The sequence below is a fragment of the Mustela erminea genome, chromosome 20, assembly GCF_009829155.1.
Source record: "Mustela erminea isolate mMusErm1 chromosome 20, mMusErm1.Pri, whole genome shotgun sequence".
NCBI lineage: Eukaryota > Metazoa > Chordata > Mammalia > Carnivora > Mustelidae > Mustela > Mustela erminea.
In genome coordinates this window covers 15,388,272-15,415,765 of record NC_045633.1, presented here as the reverse complement: position 1 = coordinate 15,415,765, position 27,494 = coordinate 15,388,272, and the positions used below count along the sequence as shown (strand labels likewise).

The window sequence follows — 27,494 nt, the reverse complement described above, 5'->3', positions numbered from 1 at the left end:
GAGGCGAGCCGTCAGTGTCGGATGCATGAACGCCGTCATCCTTCCGGCAAGCTCATGGGACTGCGGCCAGATGCTGCGGGGACCACGACTGAGCTGACAGGATTTGCCCACATGGTCCCACAGCTTCAAATCAGACATCGAACTCCCCCCTCGTGACCTTTTACGAAGGTTCACGGTTCCCAGACTTTGAGATTGCAAAGACAGAGAATATTTTAGAGTAAATTTTAGGGACTATCGGCAGTTACCACCTTTTCGTTTTTATCAAATGGGTTCATACAATAACTCCTGCTGGCACCATAATTTTATCAAAGAAGGAACATTTTCTTGCAGGAAATGCCCCAGAGGACACAATTTCAGAATAAAAGGACAGTTAAACGGACGTTGAGTCCACTTAGCCATATTCTAAAAGCAGAACAGAACAGCTCTCCACCGTCTTTATTTTTCTCATTCCCTGGAAGTCGGGTGTAAATGCTGATCCACACTGTGAGACTTTGTGTGAATTAGTTAATCCCTCTGTGTCTTGGTTTCCCCATCTGTAAAATGGGGTTAAGAAGTGCCCTTAGCTCAGAGTTGTGAGGATGAAATGACATCTACTCTGAGTGAAGGACCTGGTATGTGTCTGGCATGTAAGTCCTCTATAAATGGTTTTATTTGTTATTAAAATGTAATGACACAGGGGTGCCTGGCTGGCTCAGTCAGTAGAGCACGCAACTCTTGATCTCAGGGTTGTGAGTTTGAGCCCCACGATGGGTGTAGAGATTACTTAAAAAATAAATAAAATTTTTTAAATTAAAAAATTAAAAAAAAAAATGTAATGGCAGGTAAGTAAAGCCATTTTTTTCAAGACTGGTGGTTGTCCTTAGGCCAGAGTTTGGGAAGCACTTCCCCAGGCCTGGAGCCCAGCTGCCTCTAGGGGAGCTTTGGTGAAGTCTGGCAAAGCAGAAGGGACTGGGGTGCCATCTGGTGGGGATCAAGGGGAGGGGGGGCACTGGGGAAGCAGGGAGGGGCCAGGGGAGGGGTCTCAGACTGGACCTGCCTTCTGTGGCTCTTACACCCATCCTGGTACCTCACTGAGGAGCCTTGACTGTTCTGGGGGTGTTACCTCTGCTCTTTGCCTTCTAGGCTGGGCTCCGCCTCAGGCCCCCAGGCTTTTCCCAAACTGGTGAGGATCCTCGAGGCCTTTTCTTCCCTTCAGCATCTGGAGTGAGTACAGACGCAGACACCCTCTGGCTTTGATAACCCCCGACCCTGCCCCTGGGGACGGTGCACACGGAGGACCTTCTCTGTCCCTCCCTCGAGTCCCCTCTCCTGCGGCTTCCTCCGTGTGGCTGGTGGGAATGGCCACATGACCCCACTGCAGGGAAGGGAGGACAGATGAGAGAATCTCCAAGAACATAGAAGGTTGAGTCCCCTTGTGACCTCTGAAACTTCTTTTCCCTCGCCCGGCTCTCATGCTGTTCCTGGCACCGCCAGGAGGAGGCAGGGTCTTTGCAGAGTTGTGGTCCCCGAGAGGGTTAAGGAAGTTGCGGGAGCTCATGGGGCTGGGGGTGGGGGGAGTGGGGACAAAAGGATTCGGGTCTGTGGGGAGTGAGAACTTGGTCCCATGGCTGGCTCTTGACAGTTTGTCTATGGTGGGTCCAAGGAAGCGGGGGGATGGGAGGAGGCTGCCAGGCCGCTGGTCTCTGGGGTGTGCGCTGACGGCCCCTCCGTCCGATTCCACCCGCAGCCTGGACTCGCTGAGTGAGAACAAGATCGGGGATGAGGGTGTCGAGCAGCTGTCAGCCACTTTCCCTCGGCTGAAGGCCCTGGAGACTCTCAAGTGAGTGCTGGAACTGCCCTCGGACTTTTGCGTTCCGGTCACTCACGCATTCGGTCATTTCATTGGTTAATTTCATCAGCAGATCCCGAAGGAGCACCTTGCTATGGGCAGGCACTGTTCGGGGTCCTGGAGACCCTGCTTTAAACAGAGCGATCAAAGATCCTGACCTCAGGGATCTATCTCCTAGTAAACAAGCAAACAGATAAATCCGTGATTATGAAGCACACGGTGATGAACATAAATAACGTTGAGTGAGACAAAGTTCTGCCGGGCGGTGCGAGAGGAGGAATGGACCAGGATGTGTCACTAAAACATCATCATCAAAATAGTAAATCTTTATTAAAAAAAAAAAAAAGAAAGAAAATAAAAAAGAGAGGCCCCTGGGTGGCTCAGTGGGTTAAGCCTCTGCCTTCAGCTCAGGTCATGATCCCAGAGTCCTGGGATCGAGCCCCGCATTGGGCTCTCTGCTCAGCGGGGAGCCTGCTTCCCCCCTCTCTCTCTCTGCCTGCCTCTCTGCCTACTTGTGATTTCTCTCTGTCAAATAAATAAGTAAAATCTTAAAAAAAGAAAGAAAGAAAGAAAGAAAGAAAGAAAAAAGGTGCTCCTGGGTGGCTCAGTCAGGTAAGTACCCAACCCTTGATTTCAGCTCAGGTCTTGATCTCAGAGTCAAGTTCAAGCTCAAAAAACCAACCAACTGTCCTGGGTATTGGGAAGTGGATGGATGAGATGTGGGAGGATTCGCATGATCGTTTACTGAATGTAGAGGGGATTGTCAAAGCCTGTCCACACTCCGCTTCTTAACTGGCTTGGGATGGCTGCAAGGATTCGCTTTGGGATTTCTTTGACTGTAGGACCCTGAGACTTCCCCAGTTTTATAGCATTCTGGGTGATGCTGTGGGTAAGCTCGCTATCCCTCTCTCCCCTACTCCCTCTCCAACCTTTCCTTCCTGTCTTTTTCCCATCCACTTAAGTATTTACTGAGCACCTACTATATGCTGGGCACAAGAGTACAGTAACAAACAAAACAGACCTGACATTAAACAAATAATAGAAACATGTATTCAAGTCTAGGGTGGAAATGTGGTCCCAAGGGAAGAGAAGGATGCCATCGAATCCTTGAACAGGTGTGGGGGACACATGAGCGCTCTCTGTATCGTCACTCCCACATCCCACGCAGCCAATCGTAGGACAGCATCTGTATTTACTAAGAATCGGCTTGTTGCCTGTGTCTCTCCTCCAGGTAGACAGGCACGTGTTTGCTGCTCAGGCCACCGTGTGGGGAAATCAGAATTCCCTAGCTCTGTCCCAGCTGGGTGGGCACGGATAGGGAAGGCCATCAGACTGGGTCCTGAGCCCTTCCCCTCGCTGTGTCTCTGCAGCTTGTCCCAGAACAGCATCACTGACGTGGGTGCCTGCAAGCTCGCCGAGGCCCTGCCCTCCCTGGCTTCATCCCTCCTCAGGCTGAGGTGAGTGGGGCCCCCACTGAGCTGGCGGGCTGGGGGACGGTGGAGAGCCCCCTTTTCTGCCAGAGTTGCAGAGCCCAGTGCTGGGGCTGGAGAGACTCCCTGCCGGGTATTGTGTTTGCTTGCTTTTCTTGCACAACTAGGTGCAGGGCTGGGGTGGGGTTGGGGGGAGGGGCTTTGACCTAAAATCCAATATGAACATACCCCCCCCCCCCCACCGGAGCTGGACCACGCCAAGGCCCCAAACAAGAGGATAGCAGGGCCTGGGGAGATGCACCTGACAAGCTGGGAAAGTTGCTTACTCGTTTGGAAAATGGGGACCGTCCCAGTGGCCTATGGAAAGCACTTGGCCCAATGCCTGTTTCTAGTGCACAGTAAATATTGGCCCTCTTTCCCCAGGGGATGGCAGGATTGAGGCTTTTTCTGGAGTCCAGCAGTGATGGTTTCTAGAAGGCTGACTTCAAATAGGCAACCTTGGCAGGCTCTTGCAGCTCACACAGTGCCTGCACTGCCACCTTCTGGTAGGCCTTGGCATAGCACTTCTGGCTTTTGATAACTTCCAGCCTGGCTCCCCGGGGTGGTCCCGCGTCTGATGAGGGGAGCTCAGACCAGAGCCCCAGCCATGCAGCTAGCTCAGCCTTGCCAGCTCTCCTCTCTGGCCAGGCTTTCCTACTCCCTCCTCATCACCCACCAAGGACAGGCAGAGTCACATTCCCAGAGGAGATGGTATCTGGTTCATCTAGTTATTGAAGAATCCACCCTTTATCATTCCAGCCAGGGTCACCATGTACAGCTGTATGGGTTGTGTATTGTGCAAATCATAGTCTATGTGATTAGCACTCCCTAGACTTGTGCAGGACATCTAATTACCTCTAATATCAACTATGGGCCAGTACTTGTGCTAGGAATACAGCTATGAACAAAACAAATAGTCCTTGTCTTCAGGCTTCTTGCATAATAAATAAGCATGTGTACAAACAAAGTATTTTTAAATAGTGATTCATGCTGGGGAGGAAACTAACAAGGGCCCGAGAGGGTACAACGGGGAATATTGAATTCATCAAAGAGGTCAGGAGACTCTCTTCTGTGGGGGATGCTCAGGGACAAGCATTCCAGGAGGAGGGAACAGAAGATGCAAAGGCCTTGAGGTAGGAAAGAGTTTGAGTCTTTGCCAGAAGGGCCACTGTGGCTGGCTACAGGGAACGAGGGATAGAGGGTGGGAGACGAGGTAGGAGAGGTAGGGGAGGCCAAATTAAGCAGGGAGACCCTTGTAGGTCTGGAGGGGGCTTTTGGAGTTTTCCCATTGCGAATAGAGAAGCAAGTGGGGCATGTGGGGGCAACATGTGATCTGACTGACACTTTAGAAAATGTTACTAATTAAACCATGACATTCATTGATGATTAGACACCCCAGGATCTCAATGACATTTAGATGTGAACATGTACCTCTTGGCATCTGTGAAATATGGGAAGAATCCTCTGTCTGTGGGAGGAGGGGGAAGCCCCCTGGGTTCTAAGACCCATCTCAGGAAGTAAAGGCTCCGCCTGGTTCCAGCCCTGGTCCTGGCCAACCTGGGACATCAGGGGATGCTGGAGGTCAGCCTAAATCCGCTTTGCTGCAGTATAGACCTGCTGCTTTTACATGCAGCCCTGCAGCGTAGCCTCAAGGCTGAGTCATGGCAAAGTCATGGCCTTGAAATGAGAATCACAGGGGCACCTGACATGTTAAAGGGATGATTGTTCCTGAGTATATAGCTTCAGCTGGCACCGGCGACACCCATCGCGTCATTGACTATGCTGCTTATGGTAGCTGGGACTATGCCGCAGAAACCCACGCTGGCCCAGTGGCTCTGGTTTTTTCTCTCCCCTACTATGCCCCAGTGCTGGTCACACCATCTGCGGTAACTCATATAACCTTCACTGACCTCCCACCCCCACCAGGAGGTAGTAATCACCGCAACTAGGATTGTCATTCCACCTGCTAGGTTCTGTTTTGGGTGTTGTATCAGCATGAACTCATTTACTCCTCCCCATGATTATTGTGCCCATTTTCTGGAGGAGCAAACTGAGTCACACAGGAGTTAAGCAACTTGGCCAAAGGTCACACAGGCAGCGAGCCCTGCCGCTGGGATTTGAACTTGGGAAGTCTCAGCCAAGAAGCTGCTTCTGCTTGCTCCTGTTGCTTTCCCTGGACTCTGGGCCCATTTTTCCCTCTGCAAAATGGGCATAGGATCTGGCTGGGCATGGATCCCCATGGACACTGACCTCTGTTTCCTGCAGCGTGTACAATAACAGCATCTGTGATGTGGGAGCGGAGAGCCTGGCACATGTGCTTCCAGACATGGTGTCCCTCCGGGTGTTGGAGTGAGTGTGGACAGTGGGTGGCAGGGGTCTGTGTCTTGGGGGGACTGCGGGGTCTCCTGCTGCCAGGCTGGGAAGGGCTGTTCTTTGAGAGCGTGGGGACAGCCTTGGTCTGGGGCCTGATGGCCCTGAGCAAGGGCCAGACCCCAGGATGGGTTTCCCTCTCTAGTGTCCAGTATAACAAGTTCACGGCCGCCGGGGCCCAGCAGCTCGCCGCCAGCCTGAGAAAGTGTCCTCACGTGGAGACACTGGCGTAAGTCTTGGTCCCCCTGTGGGTGGAGAGACACCAGCTCTCCAGGGGCGCAGCTCCTGTGAGCCCTGAGCCCAAATCCCGCTCTCACCCTTACCAGTGTGGGATCTTAGATGAGCAAACTTTGCCATGCTGGCCTCAGTTTCTTTGTCTGTAAAATGGGAGTGATAGTATTTACCCCAAGCAGTTTTGTGAGGTTCAGGTTAATCTTGGAACAGGGGCTGGTGCCTGAAAATGCTCAGTGTATTAGGGTGAACGATAGGAAATCACTTAAATTCTGTAATTCTGGACCTGGCAAATTTAGCAGTTTCATATGGTTCAAATTTATGTGTTATTCCGTCACCACAGTGTCCAGTGTCTGATATCAGCACTTTATACTCTCTCAAAGCACTTTCACCTACGTAATCCCCCGTATCTTCTGGGCTAGAATTTATAAGACCCATTTTACAGATGAGGAGAATGAGGCCCAGAGAGGCTAATTGACTTTTTTGAGGTTTAGAGCAGAACCCGGTCTACAGAAAGGGGTCTCAGGACTTCTAGGTCTCTGCAATCCCCATATCCCCACCCTGGTCTGGTTCTGCTGGGTGGGAGGTCTCCAAGGTTCTAGGCTGGGTGGTAGGTGGGAATTGGGGGGGTCCCCTTCTCTCCTCTAACCGGCCTGCCATGGACATCACAGGATGTGGACGCCCACCATCCCGTTTGGTGTCCATGAACACCTACAGCAGCTGGACTCACGGATCAGCCTCAGATGAGCTCTGGGATGCCTGGGACGAGCTACCCGAGGTGGGCTTGGACGGGGATAACTAGGGGGTGGCTGCTGGGTGAGCACCGCGGGACGTGCGCCGTCTGCGGCCTCCTGCTGTGATTGACAGAGGTGTCTTTAAAGGCTTTGGGGACTGGACCCTGAGCCTCCTGTCTGTGGCCAGGCCTGGAGAGGTGGAGAAAAGATGGAGCTTGGGGGGTGGTCAGACATCCACTGACCTTAGTTTGGGGCAAGAGGTCCCCCCAGCCACCCCTGTCGCCTACCCTGCATGGTCTTATAGGAATTTGCGCTACGCGTTTCTGTGCCAATGAGTGTCCCCCCCCCACTTCTGTGCGCCCCCAACCTGTGATGTCCCCCTCCTCCAATGCCACATCCTCCCCAATCTCAACAGCGCCCTGTCCGTGGGTCCAGCTGCCCCCTCCTGAAGCTTTCTGACTCAGCCCTTCTCCTGATCTCTCACAGCATGTTCTCAGAGGACGCTGACCACACTGGACCTTGACCTGGTTATCTGTGGACACAGTTGTCCTTGGGCCCACGAGCCAAGCAGTCTGGCGCCCAGCCCTGCCGGCTCAGGGTCGGCCCCCACGCAGCTGCGAGGAGGACCTGCTCTGCGGGCCCAGCTCCAGGCCTCCATGGGGCCCAGGTCGATGACAGCCCCCGCAGACGGGTGGGCGCCCAGTGGCCACTGCGGTCCACCCAGGAACCCTGAGGCAGGCCCTGTGGGACACTCTACAGCGGTGGCAGACCAGAGCAGAGGAGTGGGGCATCCCCAACTCTGTTCCCCCAGGTCCCTGCTGGCCCGGGAGGGAGGCACTTCTCCACACGGCACTCCTAATAGGGGTACACTGCGTGCTGTGCGGACAGCTGTGGCCGCCCCGCCAGCTCCTTTCCCAAACTGTGACAGGCCGGGATTCTGCATTCTGCGGCAGCTGCTTCGTGTCTGCTGGACCCACTGTTTTGCACTAACTTCGTTGAGCCCAAAGCTTGGCCTGGCGCAGACACACCGGACTTTAGCTGGAAAGAGCGGACGGTACACTAATGGAGGGGGAAGGGCAAGGGGGCTGGAGCCACACCTGCCTCTCGGCCTTCATATCTTGTGTTGTGTTTCACTACATTATAAAGGGCTCCTTTAATCTCACGGGCATGGCCACCATTTGAGTTTATACCTTGATGACCGTTTTGGGGCGCCCGCTGTACGTTTATCGAATGCACCACATACTCCCCCCAAGATGCAGGGACTTAAGATGACACACGCATTGATTCTGCTCCTGGGCCAGTCACTGTGGGCTGGGCTCGTTGGGGACGGGACATGTCGGTCCCACTCCGTGTCAGCGGGGGTGACGTGCTGGCTGGCGGGGTCAGCTGGGGCTTTGGTTCTTCTAAGGAACCGACCACAGAGGGGGCACCTCTCCACGTGGGCTGGTTTGGGCTTCCTCATCGCGTGGCAGCTGGGTTGAAGGGCGATCACCCGCAATGGAAGAGGGAGACAGAGACCAGAGAGAGAAGAATCCTTTCTATAAACCATCCTTGGGAATCACCTGGCATCACTTGCTCCACATTCTTTTTGGAATGGGACAGGGGCCGTGACTGTCCTACTACCCACCCCCCCAGCTCCTCCCCCGCCGGCGGAGTCCACCATGGCCCGAGTCCTGTCTCTTTGGAGAGCCCCTTCCTATGGCATCTCGAGCTTTAGCGGCAAATTCATATCTGGGGACCGGCAAGGTGATGCACCATAAGCCTTGCAGGGGGTTTGTTTCCCTCTGCCTCTCTCTGACTCGCTCTTCTATCCTGGGAGCCATTTCTTAGTCGGGCTGGCATCTTGCCTTGGCCACGGTGAGCCTGGAAGGGACCTGGGAGCTTTGTGGTCTGCACTGAGAGCTGCAGCTCAGCTATTGTTTTCGCTGGAGCGTGGCCTGCTTGGTCAGAAGTCCCAAGGTGGGTCAAGCTGGCTTTCTCCCCGTGGCAGCGGGAGCAGTCTCCTCTGCTTTAGCACACCAGCCCTGATGCCCGGTTTCCAGTCTCTCCTCCTCTTTCCCGAAAGTGGGAGTCAGAGGTCAGGAGGGTTGGAGGGATTTGGAGCCAATTGCTGGGTTGGCAGTCCTGGCAGAGAGGGGCGTTGCCTTCTGCCGCGGCCCCGCTGCTGAGGGCACCAGGCGCTCTGACCCAGGCTTGGGTTTTAAAGAGCATGGGCATTACTCCTCAGGGTGTGCCCGGATTTGTGGATTGTGTGGACGCCCGTGTACAGCTGCAGGGGCGAGCACCCCCCAGCTGGATGGGGAGGGCACGGTGGCACACACTGCTTCCATCTGACTCAGAGGCTATGACTATTCATAGTTCTGACTTAATATACGATGGCTACCATTTATTAAATAAGTTGCTACCTGTAAGGTGCTTCACAGTGGAAGGGACATAGTAGGTGTTCAATAAGCATCAGCAACCACCACTTTGTGCCAGTACCTTGTTAAGCCCTTAAGCTGGTCTAGGGCCAGCAGCAGACGCCAGAGCTAGATCACGTGGGCTCGGTGCCCAGCTCACCACTTGTGCAAATTCTCATGCCTCAGTCTCATCGTATATAAAATGGGCATAATTATAGTTCCTCTTCATTATGCAGAGATTCAAGGAGTTAAGACACTGACAGCAAGAGCCTGGCATACAGCTCAATACTTGTTAGCCGTCCTTATTACGTATGAATGTGTGTTTTGTTTCTGCCTGTGCCTGGAATGTTCTTCCCAGGCCCTTCATAGTGGGCAACTTCTGATCCTGTAGGACTTGGTTTAAAGGACAGGTCCTCATGAAGGTCTACCAGACCACCCTATCAAATAGACACCCCACCCCCACTCTCCAAACTGGTCATTAGTTTCTTGTTTTCTTGCTTCTTTGTTGTGTTGTCTGCTCCTGTCCTAGGATGTGAGCTCCAGAGGGCAGCTCACCTGTCTGCTTTGTTCACTGCTGTGCCCTCTGTACCTTGCAAGGTGCCTGAACACAGTAAGTGCTCAATAAATGTTTGTGGAATGAATGGTCCTCACCACAACTTTGCTTATATGCTTTGCTCATTCCACAAATATGCACAGAGAACACAGAGAGGCACTCAGTACAATGCTCGAAGCTCCTGCTCTGGAAAGTCTTGTATTTTAGTCAATTAAAAAAAATTCCCTAGGCAGGGCTGTCTGGTATCGTTGGGTGGTCTGTGCACTGCACAAAGATACCTAAAGAAGGGGGCAAATGGGGGCTCCAAATCAGTGTGGACTCTGCTTGCCAAGCTGGGAGTCCTGATGCCGAGCCATGTCACCCCAGTGGGGCACCTTTGTAATTATTAGCACAAAGTCATCTTATGAGGTACGTCAATTACTGTTCCCATTTCACAGATGTGACTTGCCTAAGGCCACACCCCTGCAGAGGAGGCTCTGAGTGGAGATGCAAACTCGCCTTTTGGTTTCCGTAGAGGGGTGGGTCTGCACAGGCACAGGCACCGTGCTGCTGGGACAGCTCTCCCAGCGCCATTTTCCAGGTGGGAGGAGCGATCCTCAGAGGAATCAGGGCATCTGTCTGGAGTCACACTGTATGTTGATGGCATGATTCCCATTTTAATACATTTTTTCAATAAATGCTCAGCTTTCCCCCCAGGCCTCTCCCCCATCGGAAACCTCTCCCTTTGCCCGCGCACCTCTCTTCCTGGGCCTCTCAGGTGTGTTCTATACACGACCCTTGGCACCCTTTCTTAGCACAGGAAGACAAGAGGTGCTGGGGCTGTTTTTTCTCTGGAGTTCTGCGGGTGCACGACTCTCCCTCACCTGTGACCTCACTCACACAACGGAGCCAATCGTTGTGCCTTGTCAACCTCGGTGTGTATGTGGGGGTGCTCTGAGTATCACGGGGCACTGGCAGAATGGAGAACCACGGCTATTCTCTGATGAAATTGCAGGTTAACCCAAATTCACCTGTTCCTTCCCTTCCTCTCGGACTCTTCCGCCCTTTGTGGAATGAGAGGTCCTGCCTAACGGCTCCTTCACCAGATCTCAAAAATAAGAAAAAAGGGGGGAAAAAAAAAAGAGGCAGGGCCCCCACAGTCTGGAGTTGCATACATGTTTTAATTGAAAGAAGTCAGCCTCCTAAGTATTGCTTTAACAGGTTTATCAACATCAAGTATGCATACCACTCACATTTTCAAAAAATATTTCCGGCCGGAGGGCCGACGCGGCATTCCCCCGGCGTGATGTCTCAGTTCCGGCAACTTGATGAAGCAGCAGCAACTTGAAATGAATAAGTCACACCCGGCCCTCGGCCTCTGTCACCGTCTGTGGCTTCTTTTCCTTCCGACTTACTCCCTGAACTAGTCATTGCGTCTAAGACCAGCCTGGGGCCCAAACCGGCTGGGTTGCGGGCTCCACGGGCTTCAGAAGGAGCTGGGAGTGGCTTCCGTGTGTGTCCGCGCTTTGAAGTATTCTCTAGGAAGATGAAGTGGGAGAAGCAGGTGCAGTAGGGGGTGAGGAGCGGCGAGGCGGGCTCTGGCTGGGTTCTTGTAAACATCCATCGTGACTGCGAAAGGTCATAAGCCAAGGCAAGGCCGTGTGTGCGATGCTGCGGGCGGGGGAGGTCTTCGGACGCCCTTGACTTTCCCCTCCGGCAGGGGCAAAGGCCTTCTGGGCTTCCGCTCTCAGTTTCAATCTCTCCGCCCCACCCTCCTGGGTCTGGACGGAAACCTCTCTGTTGGCACGGAGCTTTTGGGGGAAGCAGGCCTAAGCGAGAAGGGAAAAGGGGTGTTACCAGCACAGAAGCACCATCCCACTGTCACCCTATAGGGTGGCCTCAGCCTTCCTCCCTCCCATCAGAAACCCCAGACAGACGCAGGCTGTCTACAGCTTTTATTAACTCTTTATAATGAATTTGGTGGATTTCTAAGGACCCTGGACTGGACAGCCAGTGCAACTGCATTTGGGAGAGGAAGGAGGGTCCATTCCTTGGAGGGAGGAGACGCATCCTGGTACCCAGGAGGGAGGGCTTGCTCAGGGGTCAGGCAGGGTCTGCTGGCTGACCTGAGCCCCAGGGCAGCTGAGCAAGCTCGGGGCAGTGGGCAGGGCTTGGCAACACCTCCCAGCTTGCCCAGAAAATGCTTCGCAGGCTGTGGCCTCAGCCAAGCCATTCAGCAGCCCTGCTGCGCTGGTCCTTCCGGGACATGGCATCGTCCACAGTGCCACGTTTCCCAGGCCCTTCACTTTCTGTGTCTAGCTGGGTGCCAGAGGCTCTGCAGTATCTTAAACTCCCAGGCCTAGCCACCTGCCCTAGCTCTCTGCCCCTCCATGGCCAACTCCGACTACACGTTCTGCAAACGTCATCGCGCACCAATTAAAACTTGTGTGTCAGATATGCAACATGCGCTATCATTCACGGGCCTTTGGGGCAGAACAGTTCTCCAGGGCGGGAGGCCATTCTGGGCACTGCAAGACTGGGAGCAGCATCCCTGGTCGCCGACCACTAATGCCAGTGGCGTTCCGGGGCACGGTGACAATGAAAAATGTACCCTCGCCCCACTTCCAAGGGGCACATTGAGGAGGCAGAACAGCTTCTGTTGAGAACTGCTCATCTCCCCAAGGTTCAGAGAAGCCAAGTGACAGGCACAGCTGGTGCTGGAATGGTGACAATGGTAGAAACTGGTCACTATCAGGTAGCCGCCACCCCCTGCCCCAGTCCTCACCCCCATGAGGGCACGCTGATCGGGCGGCTTCCACCTGTGGGGGACCTGCCTCCAAAGCCCACCTGGCTCCCGGGCTGAAGTGCAGGCAGAGCCCATGTCTCCCCAGAGCTGACTTCCAGCCAATGACGACCAGGAAGGTCAGCACCCCATCTCCTGCACCCCACAGCTGACTCCCCACCTGTCCCGGCCCCTGGAGTTCCGGAGCAGGACTGAGCTCAGGGCTGCAAGGACCTACTGGATGACAGAACCCTTTCCTGTCTCACTGACCCACTCCCTCCTGGTAGTTCCTGGGATCACCTCCCCAATAAACGACTTTCATTTGAGCCTTTGTCCCAGGGTCTGCTCCTGGGAGAGCAGACCTGAGAGGCAGCGTTACACACACCATGTCATTCAGCCCTCCTAAAACTCCTGGAATGACATACTATTAGGATTTTCATCTTACAAAGACATGAAGGCTCAGACACGGTAAGACGGGGCGAGATTTTCAGCACTACCTAATTTCATCCCTCCTGCGTGCCAGGTCCTGAGCTGGGTGCTGGGGACCCCGCGATACATGCAGCCAAGCTTTTGAGATACGACCTGGTGGGCATTCGCAGCCCAAGGTAAGACACCCGACCGGGAGGAGCACAGGGGCCGGAGGGAGCTCAGAGTGCGGGAAGACTGCATGAAGCTGGCAGGCTGGCAAAGAGGGCACAGCAGGCCCTAGTTTGGTACAGGGTGGGGGAAGGGAGCAAGACGGCAGGCCACGGTGGACACACAGCTGGAGAGAGGAGGAAGGGCCAACTCAGCCAAGTGTCTTGTGCTACCTGCCGGATTCACCGGCTTGAGGCCAGCTGGGAACACCCCCTCCCACTGTGGAGACCTTCCTTCACTTCCACTGATGACACGGGCCAAGTCCTTGGGTCCTGGGCCAGAGCACTGGTGAGCTATGCCCTCTGGAAAGGCATCCATGGCTTCCCCTTGCATGCCACTAGGAATCCACCTTCTGCTAATCGTCCGCTCCAAAGAACCCCTGGGGATCCCTGTGGGGGTTAGTGCTGGTACCCCTGAAAGCAGGGCTCACTCCAGACAGCTCCAAGGCAGCGGTTCATACTTAAGCCCATTTCAGACTTGTGCAGACTGGGCGGGCATCAGAGAGGACAGAATCACCCCCAGCAGGGGGACCCACTCCTTACCCAGTCTTGGTGTCTGCCACCAGCACAAGCCGTCCGTCTGGCTGGAACGCGTTTCCGACACGCGCCAATCCCTGTCTGGCCAGGCCCAGGGCCCCGCAGGCGCCGGCTCCAGCTGGCCCTGCTACCGCTGTCTCTTCTATGCCATCCGCGGGGTCACCTATTTAGGGTGAGGCCAGCCTTCCACTTCTGAGAGTAGCACCAAGCCCCTGTTTCAGGGCGCTACTTCGCTTTAAAAAAGCGCCCGTTGAAAGAAAACAGTGACACAGATGGAAATTCAGACCACAGAGCCGAAATTGCTGGCGGTGTCACAGGGGCTTTGGGGAACCCTGATCAGGGTTCCGTCCCGCTCCTTCCACAAAGCGCCCGGACAGGGTGGGGATCTGCCCTGAGTCATACAAGCAAGGGGAAGACAGCCCTGGTTTCTGCGTCTTTGGCTGGAGGATGTCCTGAGACCACTCACCTGTGCTGCCCACTCTGGCTGTTCATTACTCCCGTTGCTCCTTAACTTGCAAGTCTGGCCTCACAGCAACCCCTGCTCCCCACCCCACCAGGAGAATCCTGAGAATCTCAGAAACAGGCGGAATTTCCAAGCACTCTACGCTCGCCTTGTACTATCTGCTTTTACTCCTGTCCGAGCTCATGTATACCTTAGAACCCCGGAGGCGGGATGGGGGTGGGGTGGCAGGCTCATCATTGGGAACTTCAGATGGGGCTCAGGGAGGCTTCAGTCATTGTTGAAGGCCACACAGCTTGCAAAAGGCAGAGGCGGGATTTGAACCTCTGTGGTCTGATCTTAGGTTCATCTCTTTCCGTGCAGGCATCAAAAGCCAAGGGCTGAAAGCTTGCAGAATCCAAGGTTGGGTTCTCCAACCTTCTAACACCTTTAGAGCATGACTTACAATTCATCAGCCATTGGCTTTATTTCCCCCCACCCCCTTCCTCTTTCTTTGGGAAACTGTAACCTTTCATTCCAGGCTATTCCTGAGAGCTGGACAGGGGGAGTGGCCGGCTGACTCATTTCTGTCATTAAGAATGACAGCTGGGGCCCTCGATCCATTTTAAGAAGCAAAGTCTCAGCTCACTGCCTCTGGGGAGAGGCTGCCTCGTTTGGGATTGGCCCTTGTGTCTTAGGGGGACTAGGGGCTGATGCTCTGGACAGGCGTCTTCCCACGGTCCTCCTCAGGGGCAGTCAGGGCAAGGCCTATCTGTGGGAATTCTGGTGCTGCCCCTTCTTAGCTGTGTGACCTCAGGCAAATGACCTCTCTGGGCCTATTTTCTTCATTCTTCAGCCCACCTCATTAGGCTGTTGGGAGGACACGAAATCACGTCACGGGAGTGCCTACAATACACAAGGCATCAGTCCGCAGTGGCTCCTCGCCTCCTCCCCGCCTGTTCCAACCAGCGACCGCACCAGGCAGGGGGCCTCCTCGGCGCTCGGAGCCTTCAGAAAACAGGAGCCCTGTTGCCCTCCAAAGACCCCGTGTGCTGGAAACCCATTGCTCTTTCCTCTTTCCCATCCACCAACCGACCAATTCAAGTGGCTAAACACAGATGTCACCCAGAGCCAAATGGCCCCATGTGCCCACTGTTGTCTCAGTGATGGGCCGTGTGGCAGAAGGACCTCTGCCTCGGCCAGTCTGAGAGGTCGCAGCCGGAGGGGGATGGGAAAGGAGCTGATGCCCGGCTACCTGGGTCTCTGATAGAAGTCAGTGTTCTGGAGAAACGAGGATTGGTTTCTCCAACCAGGATTCTGCTTTACATGTCAGCTGCTGACATGTACCAGCTACGGGTTTCGTGAAGATTCTCGGTCCAGAACGTGTCTCCAGCTGGTCGGGGCCTCAGACTTAGTGAGGCCCTTCTTAAAGATTTTGTTTATTTATTTGACAGACAGAGATCACAAGTAGGCAGAGAGGCAGGCAGAGAGAGAGAGAGGAGGAAGCAGACTCCCTGCTGAGCAGAGAGCCCGATGTGGGGCTCGATTCCAGGACCCTGGGATTATGACCTGAGCTGAAGGCAGAGGCTTAACCCACTGAGCCACCCAGGCGTCCTAGTGAAGCCCTTCTGAAGGGCAGTGATTGCCCATGAGTCCTGCCACGTCTAAGAAATACCCAGATGATGGTTTATTCATTATTTTAAATCAAGGCACCTTTTTTTTTTTTAACTCCAAATTTTTAAAAGGGACCTTTATGTCACTATCATGCATAAAAAACAGAATCATCTGGGGTGTCTGGGTGGCTCCGCTGGTTAAGCGTCTGCCTTTGGCTCAGGTCATGATCTCAGGGTCCTGGGATCAAGTCCCGCATCCGGCTCCCTGCTTGCTTCTCCCTCTCCCTCTGCCCCTCCCCTCAGCTCATGATTGCTCTCTCTCAAATAAATAAAATCTTAAAAGACAACAGAATCATTGGTCATAAAGAGAAGGGAACGCTAAAAACAAGTATGATGAAAATGGAACCATTAGCTCCAGCCAGATACCCCTGGCCTGCAAAACTGAGCCTGGGCCTGGTTTCTCTGGTCAGAAAGGGAAGTAGCAGGTGCCCAGGAGCCACCAAGCATCAACAGTCTGTTTTAGCAGCCTCCCCTGTGGCGGAGGACCTCACTCCAGGAAGCCCTTGGAGCAGGGCTACGAGGCCCAATGGGCCACGTCATAGCTGGGTATCCGGGGTGAGTCACTGAACGTCCCCAAGCCTCAGTTTCCCTCCCTGTGTACTGGAGCTAAGGAGCCCTGCCCCACCTGCCTCATGGATGGCGTGTAGGGGAAGCTAGCAGATGTGGGAGAGGCACTTATTTTTAACCACCTAGCCAACCCCCACCCCCCCAGCAAGGAATCCCAGGAATGAAGCCTTCCCTTTCTGGGAGAGGGAGGGTGTGGAGCTAGAGCTCACTCCCCAGGCTGGGGGCAGGGTATGGCAACTGTGAGGGCCCCAGATCACAGGACTCACCGGGTACTAGTTATAGCCCTGGGCTGCTTCTAAAAGCAGAGCTGAGGTCGGAGATCCCATCCAGATCCCCCTTTGCCTTAAAGGCAGAGACACATCCTCCTTGGAAATGGGTCCCCAAGAGGAGGAAGCCAGCATCAGAGGAAAGGGGAGGCTTCTGGGGCTGAGTCCCCTCTGGGTCTGACACACCATCAGACAGTGTCATTTGTTAACGGCCACACGCCATTCTTTTTAAAAACAAATTCACATAAAAAAGTAGATTTTTGAAAAACAAAGTACTAAAACTAATGGATTTAATCGTAACTCCAAGTTATAAAGGGAGAAATAGTCACTTTACAGCGGAGAGACCTGGCAGACACCACCTTAGCCAAAGCATCCAAGTTCACATCACCAGCAGTGGGACAGACAGACGTCATGCGTCTCCCAGACGCCCTGCACTCCCTTCTCCGTGGGGTTCCTGCCAACAGTGCATCATCTGAGCCTAATCTCCAGAGTAAACATCAGATAAACCCAAACAGAGAGATAGTCCACAAGATGCCAGACTTGAACTCCTCCAAAACGTCAAGGTCATGAAAGATAACAGTGAGATTGACGGCAGCTCAGGAGACAATTAAGGCAGAGGGTGATCTGGGTGGTGGGATCCGGGACCTCAACACTGCCCTTTTATTGTGAAAGGTCGCTTATTGGGACGACTGGTGAGATCTGCAGACGTCACAGATTAGGGTGGTTTGGGCTTGCATCAGTGTTAAAATTTGCTGATCTTGACCATTGTGCTACGGTTATGGAAACGAATGTCCTCCATCTAAGAAGCTATGCAGGTAAATATCTGGGAGTAAAGGAATGCAATGTCTGCAATCGTTTTCAAATGGTTCAGAAAAACAAGCTATACATCGGTGTGTACGTACACACGCACCTACACGGCATGAGCACACACTGCCTACGTGTGCAGATATGGAAAAATGTCAATCCGTACAACTGGGGACCCTGGGTGAAGGGTGGGGGGGCTTCTTTGCACTCTTCTTGCAACGTTTGTATACTTGTGAAGTTATTTCAAAATAGTTTTATTTAAGAAACTCAGCAAAAAGGAGTGAGCTCTGTACAGCAGGCCTAGAAGAGCCGTGAGCAGTATTCCGAGATGGGATTTGGGGCCCCTTCCCGGAGGCCCCCTGTGGCTGGGTAAGCCTGGCACTAGGTTGGGGAGGGGGTCTCTGCTATCTCAGTCAGCTTTGCTTCCCTGGCCCCTCACTTCTCCTTTCTGGGCCTCGGCTTCTTTATTTGTGCGATGCGGATAATGCTGCCTGTCCCTTTAACTGTGATCTTGATTTCCCACAAACAGGCTAAGCTTTCAGAAGTTCCGGGGGGCGAAAGGAGGCCTTCATTTTTTTTTTTTTTTTTTGACACAAGGACTGTGAGGGTCCTTCTTGGATGAAACCTCCGGTTTGCATACCTCGGGGCCAAGGGAGCTGAACGGCGGGCATCCCTTGAGATCCCTAATGGGGCCTTCTCCTATCCACAGGGGCAGCCAGCACCCATGCGCCCTGTGCCCAGCAGGCTTCCAGGTGAGCCTTGCGTTAGGACAGAGCTAGAAAGTCAGCCAGGCCTGGGGTGCACCTGCCTCCCCTTGCCACCATCACCTGTGTCTCGTCTGGACCCCACCTACGGGAGACCGCCTGACGTCCCCCAACTACCCTGACTGCTCTTCTTCCCCTCACTCCCCGCAGGAGCTCTACCAGCTGCCGGTGGGCTCTCCCAAGACTTCAATCCATGGCCCATGTCCCTGCAGAAGGTCTGGGTTTCTGAGTGGGGCAGTGACACGCCAGCCAGGATATTCTGCTGCTGGCACAGGCTGCATTCTGGTACGGAGGGACCAGGGCAGCTGGATCAGAAACAGCAGCTGTGGCTCTGCGTCAGGACCGGGAAGCTGAGAGACCCTATAGTAAGCAGACTGATGGATCCGGTTACCCTAGCTCAGTATGTGAGCTACACCAGGCACCGCTGACGCAGGCGGCAACGTTCTGCAGGCTCTCGGTTTCCGGTGCACTCAGGCTCTCTCCCACAGCCCTCCCTCACCCTGTGCCAGGAGCAGGGACGGATCAATCCAGCTGCTCCGCCTCCGCATCGGAAGTGCTGGGATGTGAGGACGCTCCCTGGCTCCCAGGCCAGCCGCAGTGGCCCTCCTGGGAAGTGGCCTTCCCTCCTAGGAAGAGGGAGCTCCTGATTCCCCACTTCCTGCCCCTCAGGCAATGATTAAAACTCTAGGAGAACTGCAGGGCCGACAGGGCTCCAGAGCTGGTGGCCTTTGGAGACCACAGGCAGTGGGAAAGGTGCCCCAGGGGGTCCTGGGTCGAGAGGGCAGAGCGGTAGTCTTTCCCAGCCGTCCACACCTGAACCTGCCCAGCACTCAGGCAGGCAGTCCTCTTTGGCTCATCCGGGGATCTAAGTGTTCACTCGTGAGTGCACGTGCAGTTTTATATACTTGCAAGGGCCCGAGTGTACACACTTTCCATTGTATCTGACTGTTTACGCCAGCAGTGGTATATTACTATATCGCTTACTGTACATAGGAAGGTCTGCGAGCTTTATATGTATCTCACTCAATCTTCTCAATGAGGAACATGTCATTATCCCCATTTTGGGGAAGAGAACAGTGACACAGGGAGATATGGAACAGGCCCAAGGTCACAGCTGAGATTGGGATTTGAACCAGGTTCTTGCTTATGATCCCAACCCCAATATCACCTCCTTTGGTAAGTGCTCAACAAACGTTGGGTGGACGGTACTGTGCGGGCACACACCAAGAGAAAAAAGAGAGAGAGGGGGAAGTGAGTACACCCTGAGATCCACCCCAGTCCCCACGACCAAGCATGCCCCATACCCTCAGCCAGTGCCTCCATGACCTTCTGGTGTGTAACATGAGAATATGTCCACATGAGACCAAGCCAGAAATAATGAGATCTGACTACTGAGGTTCCTTCGCTTCCAGAAAGGGGCCCGGAGCTGAGGTACAGTCAGACCCTTTTTGGAGCTCTCCCAAAGGCTTTGCCTGCTGCTGGCCACCCTTTCCCTCCCCCAGCCTGGGCCTCCCTGGTTCTGGGACCACCCTGGCTTGGCTTTTGGATTGGGCGAGAAGGAATGCTGTGCGTGGCTTCCCCACTTCTTCAGGCTTGAGTACTGTCCCCAGTCCGTGGCCTCCCTACCTCCCAGCTCGGGACCAGGCCCTCTGACAGCTTTGCAAGGGTGTCCCAGCTTTGCAAGGAAGGGTGTCCCTGAGACATACTGCCTGGCGTTTCTGTGCAAACAGCCTCTGCTGCAAAGTTTGTCGGAGCATTTGGGCTTCAGTTTTTGGTTCAGAGTCTGCCAATGTTTTCATTTGGAAGGGGAAGTGTTTCTGTTGATGTGGTGAAGAGATAAAATAAGACACCGACTTACACTTGTCTGAAAGTCAAACGCTTGGCTTGGAGGCAGGGATTCATTTTGGGATCTGCAAGGCCTAGCACAGGGCCTGGTAGAACAGCACGCAGAAGCGAAGTTTGCTGAACAGCTGACTGAGTAATACGCAAAGGGCCTAGAACGGGGCATGGGCGATGATCAATACTCAGTCCAGGTTTTGAATGGATTCCTCAGGTTCTGCCTTCAAAAGGTCTTCTCAGTCTGTGTTTCTCCATCTTTAGCAACCTTGCCCTATCCAGGCCCCCGTTACCTCCAGCCTGAGCAACTGAATAGTTCCTAACTGGCTTCTCCGCTTCCATGCTTGTCCCAACAGCCGATTCTGCCCACAATGGCCAAAGTCGGCTTTACAAATGGTGAATTGAAATTGTGTCACCTCCTGCTTCCCATTGCTCATGGCCATGGCCTCCTATGTCCTTTATGGTCTGCCCCACCCGCCCCACAGACCGCTTCCTGGGCTGCTCTTAGCCACACACTGGCCTCTTCTTGGTTGCTGCAAAAACCAACTCTCCCACCTCACAGCTTTGTCTCTAGATTCCCTCTGCCTCGATTGGTTTTCCCCAGATCTTAGATCTTCAGTCTGGCTCCTGCAACCAATTTAGGGCTCAGCGAACTGTGTCATCTCAAGGGACCTTCTCTGGCCCCCTCCCCCTTTCTAAAGCAGCCCATCTCTATTCTTCTGCTTCGCTCATTCAACAGACATTTATTGAGTGTCTACTAGATGCCAGGCACTGCCCATGTCCTCGTGCCCATGTCCTTCGAGCCTCGTGGCTCGAAGATCTCATCACCTTCTTTGGGAATCTGCTTGTCGTTTCTCACCAAGTGCCAGGAGGTCACACCTAAGTCTCTCTTGTTCACTGTGTTTATCTACTGGGCACAATAGGTACTCCATAAATATTTGTTCAATCAAAGAATGGATTTATGGATGGATGGATGGATGGCAGGCAGACAGACAGGCAGACAGGCAGGCAGGCAGGCAGGCAAGGAGACTGGGTAGGTATGCAGGGCAGCTGACCCACTCTCCATCTGGCACTTGGTTCTGGCTAAGGTCTCAGTGAGCTCAAATGAAGCTTTTATCGAAATCTCACTGTCCACCTCTCAGGGGGAGCCCCCAGCCCTCAGCCTACCTCTAGCAGGTCCTGTCCCACCCTGCATTCCCTCTGACTATGGTCATTTTGGAAAGGGAAGGCCACAGAGGAGGGGCGTTAACTCAGCTTGCTTGGGGGAAGTGGCATTAGTGTCCGTCTTCTAGAAGGAGCCCTTGCCATCTCAATCCTCCCACTCAGGCCCTGTGCCTAGTGACACTGCACACTGTCCAGTGGAGGGGCTCAAAGAGTGCCTGCAAGTCCCATGAACCTCACCAGACCCAACAGCCTGCCTCTCTCTCTTTCTCTCATCTTGTTCAGCTGCCTCTCTTCCCAGCCCTGAGACTTTGGCCAAGTCCCTCTCCTTCCTGGACCTTCATTTCCCTCCCAGCAACACACAGGGTGGGGCAGAACACACAGCCGCCTGGTTGCAGCCTAGAACACCTCAGTGCAAAGATCCTGTGGTCCCTACTCCTGCTGGCCCAAGGGTTCCTTGAGGCCTCGCAAACACTGCAGGCAAAGCCAGCCCCCGCCTGCCTGGTCTGCGAAAGGAACCTGCAAAACTGGCAGTCCTTGCAGATGCAAGCTGCAGACCTGCCGAGCTGGGGCACTCTGAAACCCGACTCCCCAAGAAGCAGCAAATCCAAGGCCAAAAGGAAGCGCAGACTTTGCAGAAGGAGGTTTCTCCTCTCGCAGCTTCAGCCGGGGCCCTTACTCTTGAGTCCCCCCACCCCCCATCCCCTAGGGGCCACAGGACAAAGGTGGTCACTGCCTGGCTTGCTACCTCTTCTGACACTCCAAGTCTTTATCCTTCCAGGACTATGGGAATCCCCAGCAAGCCAAGGTCACCACCAAGCCAGACTGAGGCAGAAGGGAGAAGCTGAGAGCTCTGCCTCAAAGGGACCTGGGTGCAAAGGCTTTTCTACAAGCTGTGGCAGTAGGTACCGTACCATGGCTAACCCGAACACCCCTTGGGCTCTGCCTCTCTTCCCCTCTGCAACAACTGTCACCTTCATCAGGGGAAGCTTTCCAGCCCCAGCTAAGGGCCTGACAGGGGTCTGGCCATTCCTGGCATCTGAATGCACCTCCAGGAGCCTGGGGGAAGGGTGCGTGTCTGGTCTGCAGATGCCATCCTCTTCGCCAGCACCCCTAACCCACACTCATCTGGTGCAGAGAGGGCACTTACAGGTCTTGGAGGCCGGAGTCGGCCTCGTCCTGGGGATTCCATCCCTGGCCCGACGATGCCCCCAACCAGCAGCGGCGGCATGATTTGGGTGGCTGGTCCAGGCCGAGGGCTGCGGGTCGTTGGGGGGAGGGGAGGACGGTAGCCAAGCCTACTCCAAGTAACCATCGAAGACATCGAGCTCCGATTCGGCATCGTAGAGGCCGGAGCCGGGATCGGAGAGCACGCCCAGGTCCACCAGCGCCTGGTCCATGTCCTCGGGCAGGAAAACGAGGCCCACGTTGAGGACAATGTACTCCATGAGGAAGGCGTAGTACAGGATCAGCACATTGACGAAAAACAGGCCCACGTAGAACATAGAGGGCAGCAGCGACGGCGGCACGTAGGGGACCAGGGGGCCCAGCGCGTCCAGGTGGGCCGCGACCCGGGCGCCGGGCATGCAGGGGGCGGCGAGGGCGGCGGCCCGGCGATCCCAGCGATCTCAGCCGCTGCGGCGCCCGGGCGGCCGGCAAGGGGGCAGCTCAGCCATCCAGGGGCGCCCCGGGGGATCGACCCAGGCGGCGCTGGGCCCCGGCGGTTGCCCCGCCGGTGTGTGGCGGCCTCTGAGGACGCGCCCCGGCCCCTGAAACGTACCCGGCGGGGTCCAGGCACTCCCAGATGTGCCCACAGGGTCCTCTCGATCCTCCCGGCGGCCAGGCAAGACCCCCCCACACTTGAGGTGGCCGGGGACTGCCCGGCTCCTCCGATGCGCCTCGCTCGAGCTCACAGGCCCTCGCAGCGCCGGCGGGGACCCCACCGCGGCTCAGCGTCGAGGGCCAGTCCCGGCGGCGGTCTCTCCAGCCCCGCCCGGCAGTTCCTCGAGCCCCCTCCGCGCCCCCGCAGGCCCAGCGCCCATGGCTGCGGCCGCCGCGTCGCCCTCCTGGTCGCGTTCCGAGCACCGCCTCCGGAGCCGCCCCGCGTTCATTGGCCCGCCGCCCCTTGCCCGCGCTCATTGGCCCACTCGACTCCCGCACTCATTGGCCCGAGCCGTCCGGGGGCGGTACCGCTTCGCTCCGCCCCTCGGGGGCGCTGGCCTCTGAGCTGCTTCCCCGGTTCCGGGCTCCGCCCAGGTCTCAAATCCAATTGGCTCTGGGCATCCCCCATGGAGTAGCGGGAGGGGAACGACACAGAACACAGTTCAAAATTAGACAGATCCTGAAGGTTAAGGTAGCAGAAGGGAACCCCCGCGCACCCCGCTTCAAGCCTCCTCAGCAGCCTTCCCTGAACTTGGACATGGCGTCACGCCTCTTTGGAACTCAGTTTACCTGTCAAAAGGAGGCGGGGTAGGGGAGCGGTGAATTTACCGGTGAAAACCTAGGACTTTCCAAAGTGGCAATTTTCCATGGTGGGAAAGATTAATCAGTGCCTCCTTCGGCTCTCCAAATTCTGGGTGCCAGAAGGTCCTTAACAGGTGCATCGCGAGGAGGTGCATAACAGGGTTCAGGGACCCCCGAATAAAGAGATTCCCAGGCAAGTCAGACCTGTGGCAGTGGGGTTGCTTCCTGTTTTTGCTTTGTAAACCATGTTTGAAAGAGGACGTGGTTAAACATTGAAACAGCCAAGAATTACATAGAAAAGTGAGTCTCGCACTCGCTGATTCCCCTTTTCATGAGCAACTCTTGTATATCCTTCAGGAGACTGATCTTGCCCAAAGGGCCTTCCAGAACAGTTCCACAGATCGTCCTTATTTTTCAAGGATTTGATTTTTTGAGTAATCTCTGCACCCAAAGCGGGGCTTAAACCCACAACTCCAACCTCAAGTGTTGCACGCTCTGCTGACTGAGCCGGCCAGGCTCCAGGAAAGACCTTTACATCTCGGGTCACACTGAGCTGGGTGTTTTACACACATCGCTTAATTGCAGCTAGACGTGGCTGTGTAGTGTGCTAGGCCTTTTTACAGATGAGGAAATCTGGGCCCAGAAAAAAGGGAAGGCCCCGGAAGGCAGAGGCTAAGTCTGTGTGTGTTTGGAGATCAGACCTGCTCTTTTTCCTCCATTACTGTCTCCTTGCCCATTTATTTTTTTTTAAGATTTTATTTATTTATTTGACAGACAGAGATCACAAGAAGGCAGAGAGGCAGACAGAGATAGAGGAGGAAGCAGGCTCCCTGCGGAGCAGAGAGCCCGACGTGGGGCTCCATCCCAGGACTCTGGGATCATGACTTGAGCCGAAGGCAGAGGCTTTAACCCACTGAGCCACCCAGGCGCCCCTCCTTGCCCATTTAGATCAATTACAGCAAACCATTAATTCTCCAATTGCCTAAGGTGAAACAAACCTCCATTCTGTCAGTCATTCATATATGATGTGCCAAACTTTGTGCTAGGCAGTGGGGGAAAACATGGGTCCTTAGCCCAACTCTGAGCACAGCTAATGAGACACAGTAGTCCTTACATAACTCCGCGGTGCAGAAAGGAACAAATGAATGGTGAACAAGGCAGCCTTGCCTCCAGGGAGCTTCTCACTCCTCCTGCAGGACAGACATTTAGATACATCTTCCTGGCTCATGTGGGGAGTTGGGTGTTTCTTTTCTTCTAATTCTAATTCTTCTTCTCAATGTGGTAGTTTTGGGAATTGCTTGGATTTGGGGTGAAGACTAGAGAAATCCTCTGAAAGCACAGGATGTTCAGTTTCGGTACACTGTTGCCCGAAGACCTTCCAAAATCTATTTTTTTAAGTTGAAGTGGAAAAAGAAGAGCTGTAAAGACCGTCAAGACCATTACCGATTTGGTACAGATTAGTTTAGGGGGGCATAAAATGTAGGTGCCAGGGTCTGAACCATACACTTACTAGCTGCATGACCTTCGGAAAGTCAGCTCCTCTGTGATTCAGTTTCCCCGTGGGTAGCGTGAGGATGATAGTACCCACCTCATAGGCTGGTTGTTAGCCTTAAATATCGGTCTATGTAAAGCGCTCAGGACGGTGGCACATAGTAAAAGCCATGCAATAGCTATTCCGATTCTTGTCATACAACCTAAAGATCGTGAACACTGCGGTTACTTTTAAGCACCCAGCCTCACCGATTCCCTTCCCAGGGGTGCGCGCATAGGTTTCCCATTCCAGCCCACCGTCCGGGATACTGCGGGCTCTCCTCCTCCTCTCGCTCCGCCTCTTCTCCGAGGCCGCAAGCCCGCAGTTGCGCAATGCACGCCGGGCCTTGTAGTTCGTTTGCCGAGTCCCGTAGGCAGGGGCCTCGCGGGCGAACTGCACTTCCCAGCGTTCCTCGTGGCGGCGGCCGTAAAGCGCGGCGGTCGAACGGCCGGTTCCGGCTGAATGTCAGTGCGGAGCTGTGGGCCGGGGAGGAAGGTGGTTGGCGGTCCCTCTACCACCTCCGCCGCTGCCTCCTCCGCTTGTGCTGCCACTGCGGGCGCCCGGCCGCTCGGCCGCTCGGGCATGAGACCGTGAGGCGGGCAACGGGTCGGGGCCGCCGACATGTTTGGCCGCTCGCGGAGCTGGGTGGGCGGGGGCCATGGCAAGTCTTCCCGCAACATCCACTCCTTGGACCACCTCAAGTGAGTGTGCTGGGGGCTGAGGGGGGCAGGCCGCGGGGCTGGACTTGGGGATGGGGGCGAATAGCTCCGGGCCGGGGGCTCTGCGAGGTGTCAGAGCGAGGTGGAGGAAGGAGAGAGACGTCCGGGAGAGGCTGTACGATGGTTAAGAGCGAGGGTTCTGGAGTCAGGGTGCCTGGGTTCGAACCCTGACACCATCGCTCCTCGCTGTGTGACCTTGGGCAAGTGGCTTAGCTTCTCAGAGTCTCAGTATCCCGTTTGTAAAGTAAGGGGATAGATTTCAGCTTACGGATGCACCCTTCGTTGTTGCTGGGGCAGCGGTGGGCACCAAGCTTCCGGGGGTGGTACTTCTTCGGCTGGGCAGTTTAGGGGTTAGAGGTCAGGTCGGGGTTCGAATCTAGGTGTGTGAATTTAGACCTCAGTTTCCTCAGTTGTAAAGTGGATATAGTGACAGCATCTACTCCCCATGATTGTTTGGAGGGTTGGTGAAGGGAATGCACATAATAAAACTGGAAGCGTGTGCTAGTGCTCAATAAAGGGCAGTCGTTTAAAATTTTTTTTTCCCCTGGGAGAGTTTAAGGAGGGGACTATCAGAAATAGAGTTCTGGGGGAGGGCAGGTGGCCAACGTGGTCCTGGGAAGCGGGAGTGCACAGAAAGGCCTTGCAGTCAGACCTGCATTCAGATCCTTGTTCTACTGCTTCATGGCTGTGTGACCTTGGACAAATTACTCCTTGAGCCTCTGTTTCCTCATCTGCAAATGGGGTTGATGTACACTGTGCGAGAACTCAATAATGTCATGCATGGAAAGAGATAGATCCAGTGTCTCTTACACAGTAGGTGGCTAATGGTGGAAGCAGTGTTTATCAGCCAGGTAAGGCCTTTCCAGACCACCTTACCTAAAGTGCTTCCCCACTTCAATTCCTTTCTACCTGATCTTTTTCTGGATTTCATTCAATGCATATCTCCACTATCTGCATTTAGCCTGTTTGTTTTCACTGCTTTTCTATCTGCTCCTAAACTGGTACTGCCAGGAGAGCAGAAACTGCTTTTTGCACTCACAGCTGCATTTCCAGCATCTAGCGCTGGGCCTGCACACAGTAGGAGTTCAGTGGGTACCAAAAGAGTAGGGAAAAAAGTGAGTGAATTGGGAACAGATGCAGAGCGTGCTGACAAACCTAGGATTTTTGGGCGGGAGGTGATGGAAAAGAGACTTTTGTGGAGGAAATGACTGAAGGGGGGAAAATCTAGTGTGTGTGTGTTTGTGTGTGTGTGGCAGTTGGATGGGGAGTAGGCATTCCTTTGGTGGTAATAAATAGGCTGGTTTCCAAAGGGAGCTCCCACGATTACTAATGGGAAGGAAAAAGGATGGGGGGTGGGGTGGGGCAGGAGCAGTAGAAGGAAGACTGGGGCCCAGGGAAAGGATTGGTGGGAGGGAAATTAGATGGGGTTTCTCATTTGGCAAGGGGTCATGGTGTTGTGCCTCTCAGCTATGTCTTTTCTAGCACAGAGCAGGTGCTTCATAAATGTTGGTGGGTCTCAAAGAGCTGGAGGGGTAGGAGGGATCAGTATGTAGTGAGGAATGGTATTGGGGGGGTGAGGAGAGAGGACACAGGGAGGAGAAGGCAGAGGACAGGATGGGGGTGTTTCAGGAGGTCAGGAATCTTAAATGGGAGGGCAGCCAGACTGGAAAGGGAGAGGCAGAAGGATTTCAGGAATTTAGAGAGTGGGTGGTTGTGGCTGAGAAGGGGAGGATGGTTGTTTAAAGGAGGCTGGG

The 27,494-nt window shown here is 54.6% G+C and overlaps 3 protein-coding genes across 23 annotated transcripts in view; 2 read left to right on the top strand and 1 right to left on the bottom strand.

Moving 5' to 3' along the window:
* Positions 1–9,672, top strand: part of CIITA (class II major histocompatibility complex transactivator) — a 47,202-nt gene extending 37,530 nt beyond the window's left edge. For 7 of the 10 annotated variants that reach the window (XM_032327552.1, XM_032327555.1, XM_032327556.1 and 4 more), the window contains 7 exons: positions 1,123–1,203; positions 1,727–1,819; positions 3,199–3,285; positions 5,563–5,646; positions 5,813–5,896; positions 6,570–6,676; positions 7,119–9,672. In XM_032327552.1, coding sequence (XP_032183443.1) covers positions 1,123–1,203; positions 1,727–1,819; positions 3,199–3,285; positions 5,563–5,646; positions 5,813–5,896; positions 6,570–6,645 — 505 coding nt within the window. In that variant the 3' untranslated portion in view covers positions 6,646–6,676; positions 7,119–9,672. The other 3 variants (XM_032327554.1, XM_032327557.1, XR_004281803.1) reach the window with 3 other exon arrangements.
* Positions 9,673–10,723: 1,051 nt separating this feature from the next.
* DEXI (Dexi homolog) lies at positions 10,724–23,140 on the bottom strand. The gene is made up of 2 exons (XM_032327574.1): positions 22,178–23,140; positions 10,724–11,392 (listed from the first exon to the last, which is right to left on the bottom strand). Exon 1 carries the CDS (start codon positions 22,611–22,613, stop codon positions 22,326–22,328), a length of 288 nt encoding a protein of 95 aa, XP_032183465.1. The 5' UTR covers positions 22,614–23,140; the 3' UTR covers positions 10,724–11,392; positions 22,178–22,325.
* A 2,292-nt stretch (positions 23,141–25,432) lies between these two features.
* CLEC16A (C-type lectin domain containing 16A) overlaps positions 25,433–27,494 on the top strand; it is a 207,311-nt gene continuing 205,249 nt past the window's right edge. For 11 of the 12 annotated variants that reach the window (XR_004281804.1, XR_004281805.1, XM_032327566.1 and 8 more), the window contains exon 1: positions 25,434–25,722. Coding sequence is in view for 10 of the 12 variants with exons in the window: in XM_032327566.1 (XP_032183457.1) it covers positions 25,643–25,722 (80 nt within the window). In the remaining 2 variants the exon portion in view is untranslated. Of the gene's footprint in view, positions 25,723–27,494 lie in introns of all 12 variants that reach the window. The other variant, XM_032327572.1, reaches the window with a different exon arrangement.